Source organism: Pongo pygmaeus, chromosome 1 (genome assembly GCF_028885625.2).
Source record: "Pongo pygmaeus isolate AG05252 chromosome 1, NHGRI_mPonPyg2-v2.0_pri, whole genome shotgun sequence".
Classification (NCBI taxonomy): Eukaryota; Metazoa; Chordata; class Mammalia; order Primates; family Hominidae; genus Pongo; species Pongo pygmaeus.
Window position 1 is genome coordinate 91201503 of NC_072373.2, and position 20151 is coordinate 91221653.

Below are 20151 nucleotides of genomic sequence, written 5' to 3' on the forward strand. Positions count from 1 at the left end.
TCAAAGAAAGATAAAGTCTCTTTCAGACAAACAAATGCTGAGAGAATTAGCCACTACCAAGCCAGCATTACAAGAACTGCTAAAAAGAGCTCTAAATCTTGAAATGAATCCTTGAAATACACCAAAATAGAACATAAAACATTTAAAGCATAAATCTCATAGGACTTATAAAACAATAACACAGTAATAAAAAAGTAAGGTATTTAGGCAGCAAATGGCATGATGAATAAAATAGTACCTCACATCTCAATACTAACATTGAATGTTAGTGGAGCCAAAATGCTCCACTTAAAACACACAGAACAGCAAAATGAATAAGAATTCACCAACCAAGTGTCTACTGTCTTTAAGAGACTCATCTAACACATAAGACCTCACATAAACATAAGGTTTCATATAAACATAAGGTAAACGGGTAGAAAAAGATATTCTATGCAAATGGACACCAAACGGGAGCAGGAGTAGCTATTCTTACATCAGACAAAACAAACTTTAAAGCAACAGCAGTGAAAAAAGACAAAAAGGGACATTATATAATGCTAAAAGAACTAGTCCCATAGGAAAATGTCACAATCCTAACACTGGAGCTCCCAAATTTATAAACCAAATACTACTGAACCTAAAAAATAAGACAGATGGCAACACAATAATACTGGTCGACTTCAATACTCCACTGAAAGCACTAGACAGGTCATCAAGACAGAAAGTCAACAAACAAAAATTTTTGGACTTAAACTATACCCTACAGCAAATGGACTTAACAGATATTTACAGAACATTCTACCCAACAACTGCAGAATATACATTCTTTTCATCAGCACATGGAACATTCTCCAAGATAGGTTATATGATAGGCCACAAAACAAGTCTCAAAAATTAAAAAAAAATTGAAATTATATCAAGTACTCTCTCAGACTACAGTGGAATAAAATTGGAACTCAACTGTAAGGAACCTTAAACCCATGCAATACATGGAAATTAAATAACCTGCTCCTGTATGATCATTGAGTCAATAATGAAATAAAAATGGAAACTAAAAAATTCTTTGAAATGAATGATAATAGAGACACAACCTATAAAACCTCTGAGATACAACAAAGGTGATGCTAAGAAGAAAGTTCATAGCATTAAATGCCTACATCAAAAAGTCCGAAAGAGTACAAATAGATAATCTAGGGTCACACCTCACGGAACCAGACAAACAAGAACAAACCAAACATGAATACAGCAGAAGAAAAGAAATAACAAAGATCAAAGCAGAACTAAATGAAATTGTGACAGACAAAGAACAACACAAAAGATGAATGAAACATAAAGCTGGTTCTTTGAAAAAACTAAATAAAATTGATAGACCATTAGTGAAATTAACAAAGAAGAGAAAAGATGAAAATAAGTTCAATTAAAAACAAAATGATAAATAGTACAACTGATATCACACAAATACAAAAGATCATGCAATGCAACTATGAACATCTTTATGTGCATCAAGTAGAAAACCTGAAAATACACAACCCTCCTGGGTAAACCAGGAAGATATAGAAACTCTGAACAGAGTGATAATAAGCAGTGATATTGAAATGGTAATAAAAAATAATTTCCAATAAAGAAAAGCCCAGGACCAGATGGAATCACAGCTAAATTCTGACATTCAAAGAAGAATTGGTACCAGTTCTACTGACATTATTTCACAAGATAAAGAGAGAATCCTCCCTAAATCATTCTATGAAGCCAGTATCACCCTAATACCAAAACCAGGAAAGGACATAACAACAACAACAAAAAAACTACAGACCAATATCCCTGATGAACATAGATGCAAAAATCTTCAACAAAATACTAGCTAACAGAATCCAACAGCAAGTCAAGATAATGCACCATGATCAAGTTGGTTTCATACCAGGGATGCAGGGATGGTTTAACATACACAAGTCTATAAATGTGATATACCACACAAATAGAATTAAAAACAAAAATCACCGGATCATCTACGTAGACGCAAAAAAAAAAGCATTTGACAAAATCCAGCATCACTTTACGATTAAAACCCTCAGCAATACTGGCATAGAAGTGATATACCTTAAGGTAATAAAAGCCATCTATGACAAAACCACAGCCAACATTGTACTGGACAGGGAAAAATTGAAAGCATTCCCCCTAAGCACTGGAACAAGACAAGGATGCCTACTTTCACCACTTCTATTCAACATAGTACTGGAAGTCCTAGCCAGAGCAATCAGACAAAAGAAATAAAGGAAATCCAAATCGGTAAAGAGGAAGTCAAACTGTCGCTGTTTGCTGATGATATGATTGTATACCTAGAAAACTCTAAATACTCATTCAAAAAGCTCCTAGAATTGGTAAATGAATTCAGCAAAGTTTCAAGCAAAGTTTCAGGATACAAAATTAAAGCATGAAAATCAGTAGCTCTGCTATACACCACCAGCAACCAAGCTAAGAATGAAATCAAGAACTCAACCACTTTCACAATAGCTGCAAATAACAAAATAAATAAAATACAACACTTAGGAATATACCTAACCAAGAAGGTGAAAGACCTCTCAAGGAAAACTAAAAACACTGCTGAAAGAAATCATAGATGATGCAAACAAATGGAAACACATCCTATGCTCAGGGATGGGTAGAATCAATATTGTGAAAATGACCATATTGGCCAGGCATGGTGGCTCACACCTGTAATCCTAGCACTTTGGGAGGCCAAGCCAGGTGGATCACCTGAGGTCAGGAGTTTGAGACCAGCCTGGCCAACATGGTGAAACCCCATCTCTACTAAAGATACAAAAATTAGCCAGGTGTGGTGGCAAGCACCTGTAATCCCAGCTACTCGAGAGGCTGAGGCAGGAGAATCGCTTGAACCCGGGAGACGGACGTTGCAGTGAGCCAAGATCACGCCATTGCACTCCAGGCCTGGGAGACAAGAGCGAGACTTCGTCTCAAAAAAGAAAGAAAGAAAGAAAGAAAACGACCATACTGCCAAAAGCAATCTACAAATTCAATGCAATTCCCATCCAAATACCACCATCATTCTTCACAGAACTAGAAAAAAAAATCCTAAAATTCACATGGAACCAAAACACAGCCCACATAGCCAAAGCAAAACTAAGGAAAAAGAACAAAAGGAAGAAATCAGGAAGCATCATATTATCTGACTTCAAACTATACTATAAGGCCATAGTCACCAAAACAGCATGGTTCTGGGTATAAAAATAGGCATATAGACCAATGGAACAGAATAGAGAACCCAAAAATAAACCCAAATGTTTACAGCCAACTGATCTTTGACAAAGCAAACAAAAACATAAAGTGGGGAAAGGACGTCCTATTCAACAAATGGTGCTGGGATAATTGGCAAGCTACAGGTAGAAGAATGAAACTGGATCCTCATCTCTCACCTTATACAAAAATCAACTCAAGATGGATCAAGAACTTAAATCTAAGACCAGAAACCATAAAGATTCTAGAAGATAACGTCGGAAAAACCCTTCTAGACAGTGGCTTAGGCAAAGACCAGGACTAAGAACCCAAAAGCAAATGCAACAAAAACAAAGATGAATAGATGGAACTTAATTAAGCTAAAAAGCTTCTGCACAGCAAGGGAAACAATCAGTAAACAGACAACCCACAGAGCGGGAGAAAATATTCACAAACTATGCATCTGACAAAGGACTAGTATCCAGAATCTATGAGGAACTCAAACAAATCAGCAAGAAAAAAACAAATATAAAAAATTAAAATGAGTCTATGAAAGTTTTACTTTATGGTCAGACAGTAAAATTGGATAAATAATGTCTACAATATTTTATTAAAATTAAATTTAACATTAATAGCACATTAATATAAAGGTAAAATTTAATTTATTTAGTATAAAATTATACAAAAAATAGTCAAATATAAAATGGTGTTTATTTTTTTTAAGTCCCGAGGGTGGCCGGGTAAGTCTCAACGCCCCGCATCCCCAAGGCCATAGCACGCAGCGGTGGTGAAGGCCACAGGAAGGCCAAGGCTTCAAGAGGGGACAGGGCCGCAGCATCCCTTGGGCGGCGCTGAGCAGGAATGGAGCGGGAGGTGTCACCATGGGGCTTCAAGCCCCAGGATACACAACAAAAATTATATACTTATTTTCCACTTTCTTTTCCCTCAGAACTAAAAGTCTTTTAGAACAGGTATCACCCCTAGAATTTCCAGTACACCAGCACCAGCCTGAAAACCATGTTCTTATTAAAAGATAAAAAAAGATTAAAAAAAAAAACTCGAGCCTGGGAAGGACCTTATTTTATGTGTTAACCACTGAGACTGCCGTCCGCATAGCCGAGAAAGAATGTACCCATCATATTCGAGTCAAGAAAACATCTTTTTCGTTAGAATTATGGGTTACTGTACTAAGATTAAGCCCTACTAAGTTAAAGAAAGCTTCATTTTAATATATCTTTTACATATTTTTTCTTTTTTTCTTTCGTTATTAGCTCCTTTGTTATAAATATAACTAAGTCTAACTCACCTTAGACCATTGTCTTTAATGCTTGTTTTCTCATACTTTGTGGAAATAAAAAAAGATTAATGACAGCTAGCCTTTTCACACAAATATTTATGTCCCGGCCCTCTAATTGACACAGTTACCCATAGCACTCATCGTTGTGATCACCTGCAGCCCAGGCATCGATTTTCTGCTCCTACAGCCTGGCAACCTTGTAGTAAATGGGACTACATCCTTTAAACTACTCAAGAGCAAAGTTAGACTTCCACAAAAAAGGTTTGTGCAGATCTAAAATCCTTCATCTATTTCACTAAAAGGACTACCCCTTCTAACTGTCAGCCCTTATCAATGTAACCCTGTCCTTCTCTTTATCACCACCTCCACCTTAACTAACTCTAGACCCGCCCTTAGTCGCTTCGATGGCATGGGGATTGACATAAATGAAAAAGACCCCCTAGGTGTTTTTAAAATACACATTATTCCCCCATCTTCCCCTTCTTCAGTAGCCTCGGTTCTAGATCCCACACCAGTTGCTCCTACATCTAATGATAAAACTAGGTTGTCTATTGTAAAAATAAGAGATCTAAGACAGACCTTAGCCATCAAGACAAAATATCAAGATGCAAATGCCTGGCTGGAATGAATTAAATATTCCCTTCGCACTTTAAATAAAAATTATTATCATGCTTGTACGCATGGTAGACCAGAGGTCCAGATTACCCCTTTCCACTCGGATGGTCTCCTCATTGACCAGAAATGGACGTATTGTGGCTCTCTTGCAAAATCCCACGGTTTAGGATAATCCATCATGCGGAGCTCTCTATCTGTTATTTCCTGAAATTCAATACCCTAGGGGTCTGCCCGCGAGGGCAGTCCGGCTTCCACCTCTGAATGCCAAGTTTACTTTGTGCCTGTCATGGCAAGAGGAAAATTTCGTGTTCCTTAGAAGCATAAAAGGATGCAAGGAGCTCAAGCCTTTCCAAGAGCTTGCCCATCAGTCCACGCTTAGCCATCCCCAAGCAAACATATGGTGATACTGTAGAGGACTTTTACTAGACACTCTGCTGAATAATTGGAGCAGTACTTATGCTCTAATCCAATTGGCTATCCCCTTCACCCTGGCATTTCACCAACCTAAAAAAAAAAAGGTAAAAACAAGACACTGCAGGCCAAAGGAAACTCCTCATGAGTCCCTTAATCCTTAGGTTTACATAAATGCTATTAAGTTCCTATGAGAAGTGCCAAATAAGTTTAAAGCATAAAATCAAATAGCTGCAGAATTTAAATCCATGTTGTTCTGGTAAGTATAATTTTTTTTTTAAGTAGACTAAATAAACTATATCTACTATAATCAGCAACGATTCATAAATTACACTGAGGACGCCATGAAAGAGAAAGCTAAGCAATTAGAACCTACCAGCCAGATGGTCAAGAAAAATAAAATAGCTTTAAATATAATATTAGCAAAAAAAGAAGATATTTGTGTCATAATTAAAACTCAATGTTATACCTTTATTCCTAATAATACTGCCCCTGATAGAACTATAACAAAAGTGCTACAAGGATTAACAGCCTTATCCGATAAACTTGCCAAAAATTCTAAAATAAAGAACTCTTTTTCTAAAATAATAAAACATTGGTTCAGTGGATAAAAAAAAATTTAACTTCAATTCTCACCTCGTTTGCTCTTGTTATTGGTGTACTTATTCTTGTAGGCGTTGTATTATTCCCTGCCTTTGAAATTTTATACAAAAACTTATCTCTGTCACTCTTGCAAAGTTAACTCCTAATTCTCCTCCACCCTATTCTGAAAAATTACTTCTCTTAAAAGGACAAAAAAAAATTAAGTCAAAACATATTAAACAAGTTTAAAGAAGAATTATGAAATAAGAGGGGAAATTGTAAAAAGTAGAGGTTCCTCTTCAAAAACTTTCCTCCCCATCTAATTAGAAATAAATAGTAACTTCCCTTAAAAGCAAAATTTATTCAAATACCTGTACAAACATTCTTAAATATCTGCTAGCCATAATAAAAAATCAATATACTTTATGTTCTTAGCTCCCACAATTTAGCCTAAATATTTGCCCTAACATGCTTATACTGATCCAAACAAGCATTAGGTCATAGCCTGTTCCTCTTCCTTATTTAAAGGTGTTTTTACCTTTCTCAACATTCCACAAGTTACTTCCTCCTTCCTTTGTTCTCCTATGCCTTTGCCTCTTTTAAAAAGTTCTAAGTTGCTAGCCAGTCTGGACAAATACAGAATGTGAGGTCCTGTCCCAGCCAATGGAAACCGAACGCAGCAGGAGGGTGGACGCCTCAGATTATAAATGAGCCTGTCTCCTTTGTTCCGTATACTCTTGTGGCAAAACTGCTGGCGAGTGTACCCTTTCTACAAAAAGTATAAAAATGGCCTTGCTGAAAAAATTAAATTTATATTCAAATGCTATTTATTTATAGCACCAGGGAACAAGCATTGCAAATACAAATAATCCCATCAAAAAGGTGGCTCACGCCTGTAATCCCAGCACTTTGAGAGGCCGAGGCGGGCGGATCACGAGGTCAGGAGATTGAGACCATCCTGGCTAACACGGTGAAACCCCGTCTCTACTAAAAATACAAAAAATTAGCCGGGCGCGGTGGCGGGCGCCTGTAGTCCCAGCTACTCCGGAGTCTGAGGCAGCAGAATGGTGTGAACCCGGGAGGCGGAGCTTGCAGTGAGCCGAGATCGTGCCACTGCCCTCCCGCCTGGGCAAAAGAGCGAGACTCCGTCTCAAAAAAAAAAAAAAAAAAAAGTGGGCTAAGGGCTAAGGACACGAAAAGACAATTCTCAAAAGAAGATATGTAAATGGCCAACAAGCATAAGGAAAAACGCTCAACATCACTAGTGATCAGGGAAATGCAAATCAAAACCACAAAATGATGCCACATTACTCGTGCAAGAATGGCCATAATCAAAAAATTTAAAAAAATAGACGCTGGCATTGATGTGGTGAAAAGGGAACACTTCTACGCCGCTGGTGGGAATGTAAAATAGTAGAACCACTATAGTAAACAGTGTATAGATTCCTTAAAGAACTAAAAAGCAGATCTACCATTTATCCAGTAATCCCACTACTGGGTATCTACCCAGAGGAAAAGAAGCCAGTATACAAAAAAAGATCATTGCCCATGCATGTTTACAGCAGCACAATTCACAACTGCAAAAATATGGAACCAGACCAAATGCCCATCAGTAAACAAATGGATAAAGAAATGGGGTATGTATACACCGTGGAATACTATTACTCATCCATAAAAAGGAACAAACTAACTGCATTCACAGCAACCCGCATGGAATTGGAGACCATTATTCTAAGTGAAGTAACTCAGGAGAGGAAAACCAAACATTGCATGTTCTCACTCATAAGTGGGAGGTAAGCTATGAGGACACAAAGGCATAAGAATGATACAGTGGACTTTGGGGACTCAGGGGAAAGAGTGGGAGGGGGGTGAGGGATAAAATACTACATACAATCTGGGTACCGTGTACACTGCTTGGACGATGGGTGCATCAAAAAGTCAGAAATCACCACTAAAGAACTTACTCCTGTAACGAAGCACCACCTGTTTCCCAAAAACTTACTAAAATAAAAAATAATTTAAAACATTCAAAATGGCAACAGTGTAAAATCATGTACTGTAAGGAAACTTAACAGGTGAATATTTGAATTCAAATTAACAAACTGGAGAGTTTCCTCTGTATAAAACTTTGTCAGTGGGACATAATTTTGATCACTGCAAATAATTTTAATTTTCAAATTAGGTATTTTTATGGATGACTAAATACACACATGTGTATTTTAATGTTACAAACTAGAAAGTATCACACACACACACGACGTTTCCTAATTCACAAATGGAGAACATGTAATTTTAAATCCCAACCCTACAATCACTTAAAAGTTTATATAAAATTCAGAGTTTAATTTTTTTGATAAAGTTCAGATTTTTCTTTTTAAAATTGTATCCTTTCATATCATTCCATCCAGAAAAAAAATAATTAAAAAAAGTAAATGTGAGTACAAGGAGAATATCTGTTTTCTCATGCCTCCTGCTGAACTCTGTAAAAAAACCTACAAACTTGTTTTTGCCAAAACTTAAAGCAAATCATTTTCACTTTGGAAAACTAATATTTGCCTATTTAATTCTTACCTGGATAAAACTATGCATTTCTGAAATCAGTGTTGACATCTGGTTCTTTTTTCTAAGTCGAAAGCAGTAAAGTTGGAGCTTATCTCCTTCTTCACAGGGGATGTTGTGACATTGTCCTGTCCCCACTACATCCATTTTTCCTCTATCATCCTGAATTTTGTAGATCGTGGTCTTCTGATTTACTGTTTTCTGTAACAGAAAATTAATATTCTGTTCCTGAGAATGTAATTAATAACAACCACATATAGGCTAAAGTCCCTTCTAAGAGAGTTAAACAAGATGCACGACAGCAACTCCTAGTTACAGATATGCATATATCTTAGGCCAGATCTTTGCAGAAAGCCGTCCCTCAATATCCTTTTTGTTTAAGTCTTTCATATCTGAGGTATTTCTATGACAGTTCTAGAACAATGAGTTTTCTTCCAAATTTCTACTGCTTTCATCTACATGGCAGCTATGCTTCCCAAAGCACCTTGATACAGAGGAAGCTGAAATCTCTGATAGCCTTTCTGGGTCTCTGGCCCCATGCAAAAAGAATGGATATCTGCTACAACTATTTATTCAGTGAATTATGAGGAATCTGTAAGAAAAAGCAAGCTTCTGGTAACTTTCTAATTACTTTTTCTACTTTCTGCATTTACTGAGTCTCTTCCAATATTTGTACCCCCTCCTGAAACCAAGTCCTTGAGCTCAAACATTCCAGCTTTTTGCTCATTACTCATCATCCTAGAATTGAGTTTATAAGAATCATCTCTTTAAGAGTGTGTATATAGGCCGTGTGCAATGGCTCATGCCTGTAATCCCAGCACTTTGGGAGGCCGAGGTGGGCAGATCACGAGGTCAGGAGACCAAGACCATCCTGGCTAACATAGTGAAACCCTGTGTCTACTAAAAATACAAAAAATTAGCCAGATGTGGTGGCACATGCCTGTAGTCCCAGCTACTTGGGAGTCTGAGGCAGGAAAATTGCTTGAACCCAGGAGGCGAAGGTTGCGGTGAGCTGAGATCACGCCACTGCACTCCAACCTGGGTGACAGAGTGAGACTCCGTCTCAAAAAAAAAAAAAAAAAGCGTGTGTACAGAAAGTAACGCAGGTTAAATGAGCTGTTCTAGGAAACAAATATAATGGGTAGTGCAGTATTGATCAGATAAGAAATTGCTTGAATCAATAGCAGAGGATAGATGCTTTTTTTGGGGGTGGAATGTCTCATGCTAACTGATTTTATGAATTTGGACAGGAACATATCAGGAAAAGCACTCTGTGCTCTATTTTTTTTTGGTTATTTATATATAAATGACAAATTTAGATTACCTGATTTTCCAAGTATCATCCAAATTCATATTTCCCAATTGTTCTGTTTCTTTATGATGAATTAGTTTCATTTGGTCAGAACATTGTCCTACCTACTTTCTGCATTTGTTTTCCAGCCATGAGTAGTCAATTTATTTCTTATTCTGACTGTCACAACCAGAACTCAAGCCTCAGAGGACTTCATTCAAAATAAAAATACTGTGATTTTTATGACAGTAGAGATAATAATCAAAGGGATAAACTTAGTATTATGTGTGTATGGATGCAGACCTTACACTGTCCTTGATCACTTAGCATAGATAATAACAACTGATAAAGGCTTAAGGTTTCTCAGTGAACATTATTGTAAAGACTAAAGTTTAATACTCTGGGAAGGAGAACTTGGGAAAGAAACATTAACAGGTCCCTTAATCCCAGTCTTATCTTCAGAGAAGTCTTTATCCACCTGTCATTAGTCTTCAGAGTCCTGGATTCTAATATCCAGTTTATAGGCAAAGCTTCATCTCACACATCAAGGCTTTTAATTTCAGGTGTTGGTGGAAAAATGAAACAAAAGAATTTTGAAGACTTACCTTATGTAGCGTAAATACCCCATATACAATATTTCCTGAAGCTTGTTTGTGAAGAATATCAATCTTCAGAGTTTCCTTTGCTCTGTTGATGATTTTATTTGGAACCTCAAACTTTTGGTTAGGACCAGCTTCAGATACAGTAGATTCTTCGTTGACCTCTAGGAGACTATCATATTCCAAATAATCTGATATGATGATGATTTTCTTTCCATTGAATTTCTCCTTCAAGCTGGTGTTTAAAACTTTCACATGGAAGAACTGTGTCTGTGTAGCCACTGTAGCATGAAACATTATTTTTTTCTCCATTTCTGGGGTCTCATATTCAAATGGCTTTGTTGTACTCAGTACCTTCACTATCACTGGGCCTTTTTGGAGAACACTTCTTCTGGGAGTTGCCTGACATTTGGCCACTGTTTTCGGGTTCTGTGTATGATAGCACAGGAGAACAAAGAAAAATGTCTAATTGAGAAATACAGAACTGCTATTCAGTGACCTCAGTATAACACAGGACCCCAAAACTTGCACAGATGTTTAGAGCTGGAGTCAGGATAGAGAGGGATTGCTAGCCAGGGCAGAAGATATCTTAAACTGGTATAATAACAAGATGAAGTAACAGAGGAGACCATATAGTGAAAAGATGACCTTTCTGTAAACAGAATCATCCTTAAGAAATAAACCATAAGAGCAACATAAGACCAGTGGATACTGAAAGCCAGTGTCATGAAGTAACTTAATAAATTTTAGGGCCAGCTGTGGTGGCTCACACCTGTAATCTCAGCACTTTGGAAGGCCGAGGCAGGTGGATCACCTGAGGTCAGGAGTTTGAGACCAGCCTGGCCAACATGGTGAAACCCTGGCACTACTAAAAGTACAAAAGTTAGCTGAGTGTAGTGGCAGAAGCTTGTAATCCCAGCTACCTGGGAGGCTGAGGCAGGAGAATCACTTGAACTCAGGAGGTGGAGGATGCAGTGAGCTGAGATTATGCCACGGCACTTCAGCCTGGGTGACAGAGCAAGACTCTGTCTCAACAACAACAACAACAACAAATAAATAAATAAATAAATAAATAAATAAATAAATTTTAGAATGAAATAATTTCTTATACTATTTCTCTTACCAGCTTAAAGTGCCAGAGCCTAAAAACAGACAAAGTTAAATGACATTTAAAATGAAAAATGGTGCCCACCACAAACTATAGACACAAAGAGTGTTCAGTTATCACCAGTGTAGACAGGGCAATTTTAAGAGCACATCTCATAGTGTTCCTACCCAAGATTCAGTCAGCTTATGGCAGGTGAGAACACATGTAGGATAAACCCCTCAGAATGCCATCATCTCAGTAGGTTCAGGCTGGAGACACTCTACAGAGTGTCATTCCCACCACCATAGCCTTTCTCAGTGTCAGGGCTCTAGCAGGTAGCATGCTAACAGAAACCTGGGGCTCAGAGTGGGTTTTCTTTAACATCTTTACTCTTTAACATCTCAGTCTCCTTGAATTGCAGTAGAACAGTTTTAATGCAGGGGATGTTGTTTAATCTATAAGAAAAAGAGCTGAGGGTATGGATAACCTCATTCACAAACTAGCAGGTGCTGGAGAGGTCTGACATGGAATACTATAGTGAACCAAGAGAAGAGGTATGAAGGACATGGGAGCAGTAGACAGTGAGCTCACAGCTGACAGTTCTGTACTGCATAGCTCTCTCTCCCTTCCCCAAACAACACAGAACAGAAAACTTCCTGCAGTCAGAGATAATGTCAAGTTCATCAAGTATCCCTGTGGAAGCAAAAGATCAAAATGTAGTGGTTTCACAATACACACATTTGATTAACTAGCAAATGATTGATGCAATTTTTAAGTAACAGGTGAAATCAGTCCTTTACTTTGGGTTGAAAAAAACAAAGCAAAACAGGACCAGGAAGAGTGTACCTCAGTTGAGGAAGTGTTGGGTGGAGCTGACGATGAGGTCTTGGGAGATGGGGAACGGCCCATGGCTGTGGACATGCCGGCTCCTGCAGGACAGGGAGGCTGAGTCTGCTCCTTGGACACCTTACTCCCTTTGGGTCCAGACTTTTCTTTGGTTGTTTTTTTTCTTTTCTGCAAGTGGTTTGATTTTCCTGTTATTCGTTTTCAGTGCCAAATGAAGTAGAGCACATTTTCATTATTGGAGAGTAGTTTTATTATTCCCAAGAAGATGTTTCTTGGAAACTTGAGAGGTTGCTGCCCATCTCTGGCCAGTTTAAGAGATGGGCATAGATGGTTTCATTAAACAAAGAAAGAGGAGAATGTTATACACATTATTTCTCTAATTATTTCTGTTATGGGATGTGCTAACTTGGGATTAGAAAAACTAGGTTTTTATACACATGGACAAAGTATTTACTTACCTGATTCTCACGTTGACACTCCACTCTACTAGAATGAAGGTATCACATTTATGTTATATATATTTACATTATGTTTACTCATGTGTTTGGTGCATTGCTTTGATCATCAATAAGATGATCAATTATCATACAATTTGGTAAATCTGAAACTTGATGGGAAACATGAAGAAATAACTGCCTGCTGGAGAGATTGAGTGGAAGAGCTGTAGCAGAGCTTCCTCTGTGGGACTTGAAGCCTGCTCCTCTTCCTGAAGCTTACCTGAGCTCCAGGAGTTGCCTCTGCTCCTTCAGTTTTGACAGTGCTGCTTGTGGAGGGTGCAGGTGAAGCAGCATCCACTTCCTTCTTCCTCTTTCTTGATGGGGCTAGTCCTTTTGCTGGAATAGATTCAATTTTATTCACAACCAATGCAGAAAAAAGGAAGACATATAAACGATCTCCGACAGCTGAAGCAGTTTCAATACAATCTGCTCTCAGTTCCTGCTTGAGGGTTCAGCTGTGCTTTAGTCTACCTCTACTGCATTAGCCCAGCCTGGCCTTAAGGAGACCAGCAGTCACAAGACAGGAACAAGCACTGACTCATGCTCCTCAGCACTTTCCTCACTCCTCCCCTGTGAACTGAGCACATGCTTCCTGTTCTCTGAACTCCATGTGCTTCAGTTAACCCTTTCCCAATGCGGTTCTCCGATAATTTTGTTTTAAAAACTAATGTTTTCATGATGCAGACTGCTAGGTCACATTCCCCAGGTAAGCTATTCAAATTATAGAAACCAGCCAAAGGTTTCCATGAGGAAGGATACACTGATTTTGGACTTAGACTTTTTTAAATCCTTTTTTTTAACTTGATATAACAAGAGGGGAGATCACACTTCTGAGAGGCAGGCTCACATGTAAGTAATGCATTTTTTTAAATTATAAAGGGTAGTGATGGGTTAAATAGTCTCAATAGAACAGATACATTAATTGGCTAAATGTACATATCTTGAATGTAAACAATTTTTATGATTTTATTATTATATAATCTTTCTAATGTACTGAAAGTCTCAGTCCCCCTTCAACTCCCTGTCACTTTTGTTTTTTCACTGATCCCAAATATACATTCTGAAATACGTCAATCTACACTAGTAATGGAATGCACTAAGTTGTCAACTTGTTGGCCTCTGAAGTACCAACATTGTCTCAGCTGTTGAATCACAAACTGAGGAAAACGCATCTCAAGTATGGCCGAGGTGGGGCTCTAATCAATGTTGGGGAGGGTTTGGGGATGGTTGCAGGGAGTGGGTGTTCCCTCTTCCCAATTACCTTTTAACTTTTCTTTTTTAAGAGTTTCAGCCAGGTCTTCAAGTGTTGGTATATCTTTGAAAATTTGTATTAGTTTGCCCAAACCAGCATCACCTCGGAACTTTTCTTCCATCAAGTCAGCAATCTGAATTTTGTCATACTCTTCTCTCATTTTTAAATTAAGTTTTAAATCGTTGCTCAGTAAGGACTTAACCATTCTAAAATGATAATCATTGATGACCTCTAATCCTTTTAGTAGAACAATGTTCTTGTATTTTTTTTCCATCTTTACAGACATAAGTGAGCCTACAAGAGAAAACGGTATACAGTGTTACACATGTATACAGACAATTTAAAAGATGTATGCCTATGTGAGTGAGTGACCCATATGAAAGAGTTGTTCATGAATATGTGTGATAAAGAAGGACTTAACAACCAAATGTGTTACTGTAGAAATTGAGTGAACAACTGCTGTGTTAGGAATGTCTAAGAAATTATTCCCATTGAATGAGAATAGTTGAGTTGGGTCCAGTTGTTAGAGGGAGGTCTGAGAACAAGCAATTGCCTCAGTGTTAAGAGTATGAGCTCTGCAGTGTCAAAGCCCTTGGTTCCTCTTCTTATCCTTTACTGGGGCTGGAGCCTATCCCCCAAATCCTGCCTGTTGTTTCTTAAATCTTCCCACACCTAGTATGACTGGAGTGGCCTAGGTGTAAATGGGCTGCAGCCTCCCACCTTATATGAATAACTTTCTGCTACAGCGCTACAGTTTCATGCTAGGGCACCGACACTATTCTCCTTGACTCTTCCCTAGTTGGCTCTCATTAGCATCCTCCCTTCTTTGGTGCTAGATAGACCATGGCTTCTGTTCTCTGTACCCATAAAACCATCACTTTGCTGAAAATCTGCATGCTTTCTAGTGCAGCATCACAGTATTTATTCACTGAAATGATTTTATTGGTTCTTTTATTTTTCTTCTTTCAGACTTGATTTGTCTAATTATTTCTTTTCACACAACCAGTTTTCTCTCGATAAGCCACATTTATATTCCACTGAAATCCTTCAATATTTCTCCTTTTTCTTCCCCAAAATTCCTTGCTTCTTATGCTATCTCAGAAAGTGTTGAATAAGCTGCATCTTTTTTACTTCTAGTACTTTTGTATTCCTTGTATCTATGCTTCACAAAGATGCCGGACAGCTTGTGTCTTCATGCCTCATGACTTTGCTAGTTCCTTCTTATTGCCTGGAAAGCCATTCCCACATTTCTTTCTTTGACTACTTCACATACAACCTTAAGACTTAACTGAGGCTTTATCTCCTGGTAGATTTCAGAGTCTCCTTATGGACAGAGTGTCACTACTCTTGACCTCTTAATACCTGTATGCTTCCATGATGACAGTGCAAGGTATGGATTCCAAAACTTTTAAATTAATGAATTTTTTAATTTTAGGAATGATGTCTTTGTGTATAACCAAGATATCTAAATTTCAGGGGCTATTAATTGGGCCAGGCGCAGTGGCTCACACCTGTAATTCCAGCATGTTGGGAGGCCGAGGCGGTCGGATCACGAGGTCCGGAGAACAAAAGCATCCTGGCTAACACGGTGAGACCTGGTTTCCACTAAAAATACCAAAAATTAGCCAGGTGTAGTGGCAAGCGCCTGCAGTCCCAGCTACTCGGGAGGCGGAGGCAGGAGAATCGCTTGAACCCAGGAGATGGAGGTTGCAGTGAGCGGAGATTGTGCCACCACACTCCAGCCTGGGTGACAGAGTGAGACTCTGTCAAAAAAAAAAAAAAAAAAAAATGCTTCCTTCTTACGAGAACATGAGGATCCTTGGACTGAAAAGGTCCAGAGAATGAAGGGAAAATCTATACAAAAACACATTATAGTGAAACTGAAGAATATAATAAACAAAAATACTCTGTAAGCCTTCGGTAATGAGGAATAGATCACCTACAAAGATTCAAGAATCAAATTGAAAGTGAATCTCTATATCAAAACTGCCTGAAGCAGGACAATGGAGTTATTTTTATATAATGCTGGTCCAAAGTTCCATATCAATTGCAAAACCAAAAAAAAAATTTCAGTGGAAAGTTTTGACTTATTTTGTGAGTGTGCTAGAAACAATAAGTTCGTCTTCAAACTTTCCTGTTCTTTCGTGTTCTGTAAACAACCCTTCCCTCCTTTGCCGCCCCAGACTTGCCTTCCCGCCTAATTGGTAAGGGACAGTCTCTTCCTTCCCGCCTAATTAGCCCTATAGAATTTAAAGCAGTAGCCAATTCGGTCAGCTTAGACTGTGCATTGTGACTGACGCAGGCAGCACCCTTCTATAGAAGCAAATATGCTTTGCTGAGAAATTTCCTGTTTAAGTGCTGGTTTTTCTTTGTGGCACTGAGCACTTGTTTCCAACAAGTGTGACAGCACAATTTATTTGCAAAATAAAACCAGATTTGGGATGACAGTAGGCTATGTATAATCTTTATTTCACTGAAATGCGAACATTCACATGTTTTGTTTTGCAATATTAGTGCTTTTGATTTTGGAGTAATTATTTATATCCCAATGGAGTTTCTAGTAAGACACTATTTAGAATATATACACTAAATAGCCTTTCTGAAGCCTCCAGATTCTTAACTTCAAAATATATCTAGCTCCACAGCACAGAAGAGGTGCTTTCATCTTGTCTTGAGAAAATATAATTTTACATTTAGAATTTTAATTTAGGCAAAATGATATTTAAATAGAAGAGTCTCAAAAATTATTTTGTGATACTCAGGGCCTCAGTCTTTTTGCAAGACAAAGACTCATACCACAAGAAAACATCTATTGAAAATAATATTTAATAAGAAAACATTGAATAAAATTAAAAATTCTGCCAGCCAAAAGATAAGAAGAGTGAAAAATAAACTTTTTTAGGTGTTCCTAATGCCTTAAAAAGAAAGCCCTGATCAAAGATAAGAGAAACAGAAATTACAACAGCATGGTAAAGGGAGGGAAGAAAAAGAACATGACAATTCACTAAAGCAATTGTCTTAGATAGTGAGATGATATAGAAGTGTCATAAATTGAAGTAAAGACAGAAGATTGTTAATTACCAGCATATACCTAAAAGGTCTGACCTGTTAAGTGACAACTTTCATCAAATTTGATTTAAGAAATCTACATATATGTTGTTAACAAAAGGTGAAAAAAATTGTTAAAAATTATCTTGCAAAGAATAACTAAAGAAAGCCAGTTTATCTATGTTTGTGTAACTTTAAATATACCTTAAGCCCAAAAGTAACTTTAGATACCACATAATGATGAAAGGTTCAACTCCTAGAAAATTGTTTTAGTTATGAATTATCAAATTTATCTAATGATATTATTTATTATTTTATAGTGCTTCATGGTACTATAATTAGTATATATTTCTCTTCATATACACACATGTATAGACATCACTACACACATATATTTATATGTGTGTACCTGTTTGTATACATGATTATATATACATATATTTGTGTGTGAATGTATATTACATATACACATAATATGTATGTGATTGTGAGAGCACTACAAAGAAAAAAAATTTTTTTTTTTTGAGACAGAGTCTTGCTGTGTCGCCCAGGCTGGAGTGTAGTGGCACAATCTCGGCTCACTGCAACCTCTGCCTCCCAGTTCAAGTGATTCTCCTGCCTCAGTCTCCTGAGTAGCTGGGATTACAGGCACACATGATCATACCCGACTAATTATTGTATTTTTAATAGAGACAGGGTTTCGCTATGCTGGCCAGGCTGGTCTAGAACTCCTGACCTCAAGTGATCGGCTCGCCTTGGTCTCCCAAAGTACTGGGATTATAGGCATGAACCTCTGTGCCCGGCCAAAAAAGCAAACTTTATAATAGGAGATTTCAGTTTATGTTTCAATTACTAAATGAACAAGGTGAAAAAATCTGTAATGATATAATGAATTTGAACAATGTAATTAACAACATTTATCTAATAAAATTCTGAAATCAACATTTAAGAATCTCACATTCCATTTAAGCACACATGAAATATTGTACCAGGCTATAGAAAACATCTTTTAAAAATTTGAAAAGTAAACAATAGTAACCTTTTCCTAATTGCCTTCCCCTCCACTCCCCTATACTTTGCCACAAGGAAAAAAAAAAATCATTAACTTTCAGGAGGGCAGAGAGTAATTCCAAAATGATTGAAATTCTGCCCCTAGCACCCAGTGTAGAATGGAGCTAAAGTAAAGGATCAATACACTTATGAAAATATTAAGACACCATGTGCTTGAATAACTGTGTTTGTGAAACTGAAAAAAATTTTCTACTCTATGTGTACATTTGTTCTTATGTTTTGTAAAATTGGGATGATGTCATATAATACATCTCTATGCTCAGATATGTTTTTTACTTAATATTCTTTCATGATACTTTTTTCATGTCACTATCTTGAGAACCCACCACAGCTACCGAGTTTCCAACACTTCTTCCAGCCAAAATAACAGAAGCCCTCTTCTAAGTACCAACTTATGCCAGTACACACTCAGATAATTAATTTTAAAATCTGCAATGGTCAAAATGCATTTTCTCTTGTTCAGTCCTCAGTTGTGGTGGAATAGAAGATGCCTGTTATCTTCCTAAGTAAATGAAGGATTCATATCAAGCAACTCAGTTTTCACTTTTCTGAATACTCAGCCCTACTCCCTTCATCCCATGACACTGAATAACCAATATTGATTGTCCCCTTGTGATTCCGGGGACTTCAAGGAAGGAACAAGATCATATTTACAAAATCAGCAACAGTACTCACCCCACTGGAAATTTTTTCAACAATAGTCTAGATCCTGAGATCTTCAGAAATGCAGGAATCAATGCTTATTTTGTGTGAGCAGGGAGATAAATCAGTAAAGTTCCCAGAAACGGAAACGCAGGATGTTGTAATCTCCAGAAACACTAAGAAAATGAAGTATCTACAAAGATAACAAGGAAAAAAGGCCTTGGTTGAGTCACTTAGCTGACTAGTGCTGGCTTGCTCCTATTCTGCTATTGCCCCAGAGAAAATGGAGTAGGAAGCAATGTGGAGACTCCTCCCACCAGTGTTTTTAGCTTTCGTTTCTGTTAGTCAGAGAAAATGAACAGTTTCCTGCTGGCAAGGGCTGGAGCATGTGGTGAGGGGAAATGGGGGATGATAAATTACTTTAATGGGTACAGTGAACATTTTTCGGGTGATGTGTACACTGAAATCTCTGACTTCACCAATATGGCATATATCCATGTAACAAAATTACACTTGTATCTCATAAATGTATATAAACAGAAGTAAGTTGGTTTTTTTTTCTTACAAAATTCAATAGCTGAAAGGAGTTCCAACATTAGAACTTTCTTACCCAGCAGACTTACATGTGAGTCATTAGAGACTTATATTCCCTTAAATGATGCTCAAATATAAGAGAAACAACATGGCTTCTTCTCCCTCCTTTCCTTTGCACAGAGTGGCAGTGGCAGGAGGAGATCTTGGTAGGAGCATCTATTGCTACCAATACTTTACTGCATCTCCTGGTTGGGGAAATGTCTGCTGTGAAATCGCTATTTGTTTAAATACTACCTGAAGTATTCATCCAATTATTAATAACTGACAAACCTGGGCTTTCCAGATCAGAAAGTCATTATGAATATGTAAATCCTTCCTCAAATTTATATGAAGGAGTTTAACACTAGCTGTCCTCTTGACTATGACTAGGTTACTTTACCTCAATGATTAGATTCATGAATGCTCACATTTTCTGCATTATTCATGGATAAACAAAAGTGGATAGTGGACTCTCAGCATGACAGCATCGAAGCCTTGAAAATCCTGGAAAATGCGCTGAACTTCTGGTAGTGTGAGGAGCCTGTTTAATCCTTTGCTCAGCAGTGTATTT

At 37.6% G+C, this 20151-nt stretch overlaps 1 protein-coding gene across 5 annotated transcripts in view; it reads right to left on the bottom strand.

The window, feature by feature from the left end:
• Window positions 1–19329, bottom strand: part of IFI16 (interferon gamma inducible protein 16) — a 45226-nt gene extending 25897 nt beyond the window's left edge. For 3 of the 5 annotated variants that reach the window (XR_010123401.1, XM_054480839.2, XM_054480838.2), the window contains exons 1-6: window positions 19041–19304; window positions 14256–14540; window positions 13215–13330; window positions 12498–12665; window positions 10571–10993; window positions 8687–8875 (exon numbers count right to left, since the gene is read on the bottom strand). Coding sequence is in view for 4 of the 5 variants with exons in the window: in XM_054480839.2 (XP_054336814.1) it covers window positions 8687–8875; window positions 10571–10993; window positions 12498–12665; window positions 13215–13330; window positions 14256–14532 (1173 nt within the window). In the remaining variant the exon portion in view is untranslated. Of the gene's footprint in view, window positions 1–8686; window positions 8876–10570; window positions 10994–12497; window positions 12666–13214; window positions 13331–14255; window positions 14541–19040 lie in introns of all 5 variants that reach the window. The other 2 variants (XM_063650094.1, XM_063650098.1) reach the window with 2 other exon arrangements.
• Between the last annotated feature and the right edge of the window lie 822 nt (window positions 19330–20151).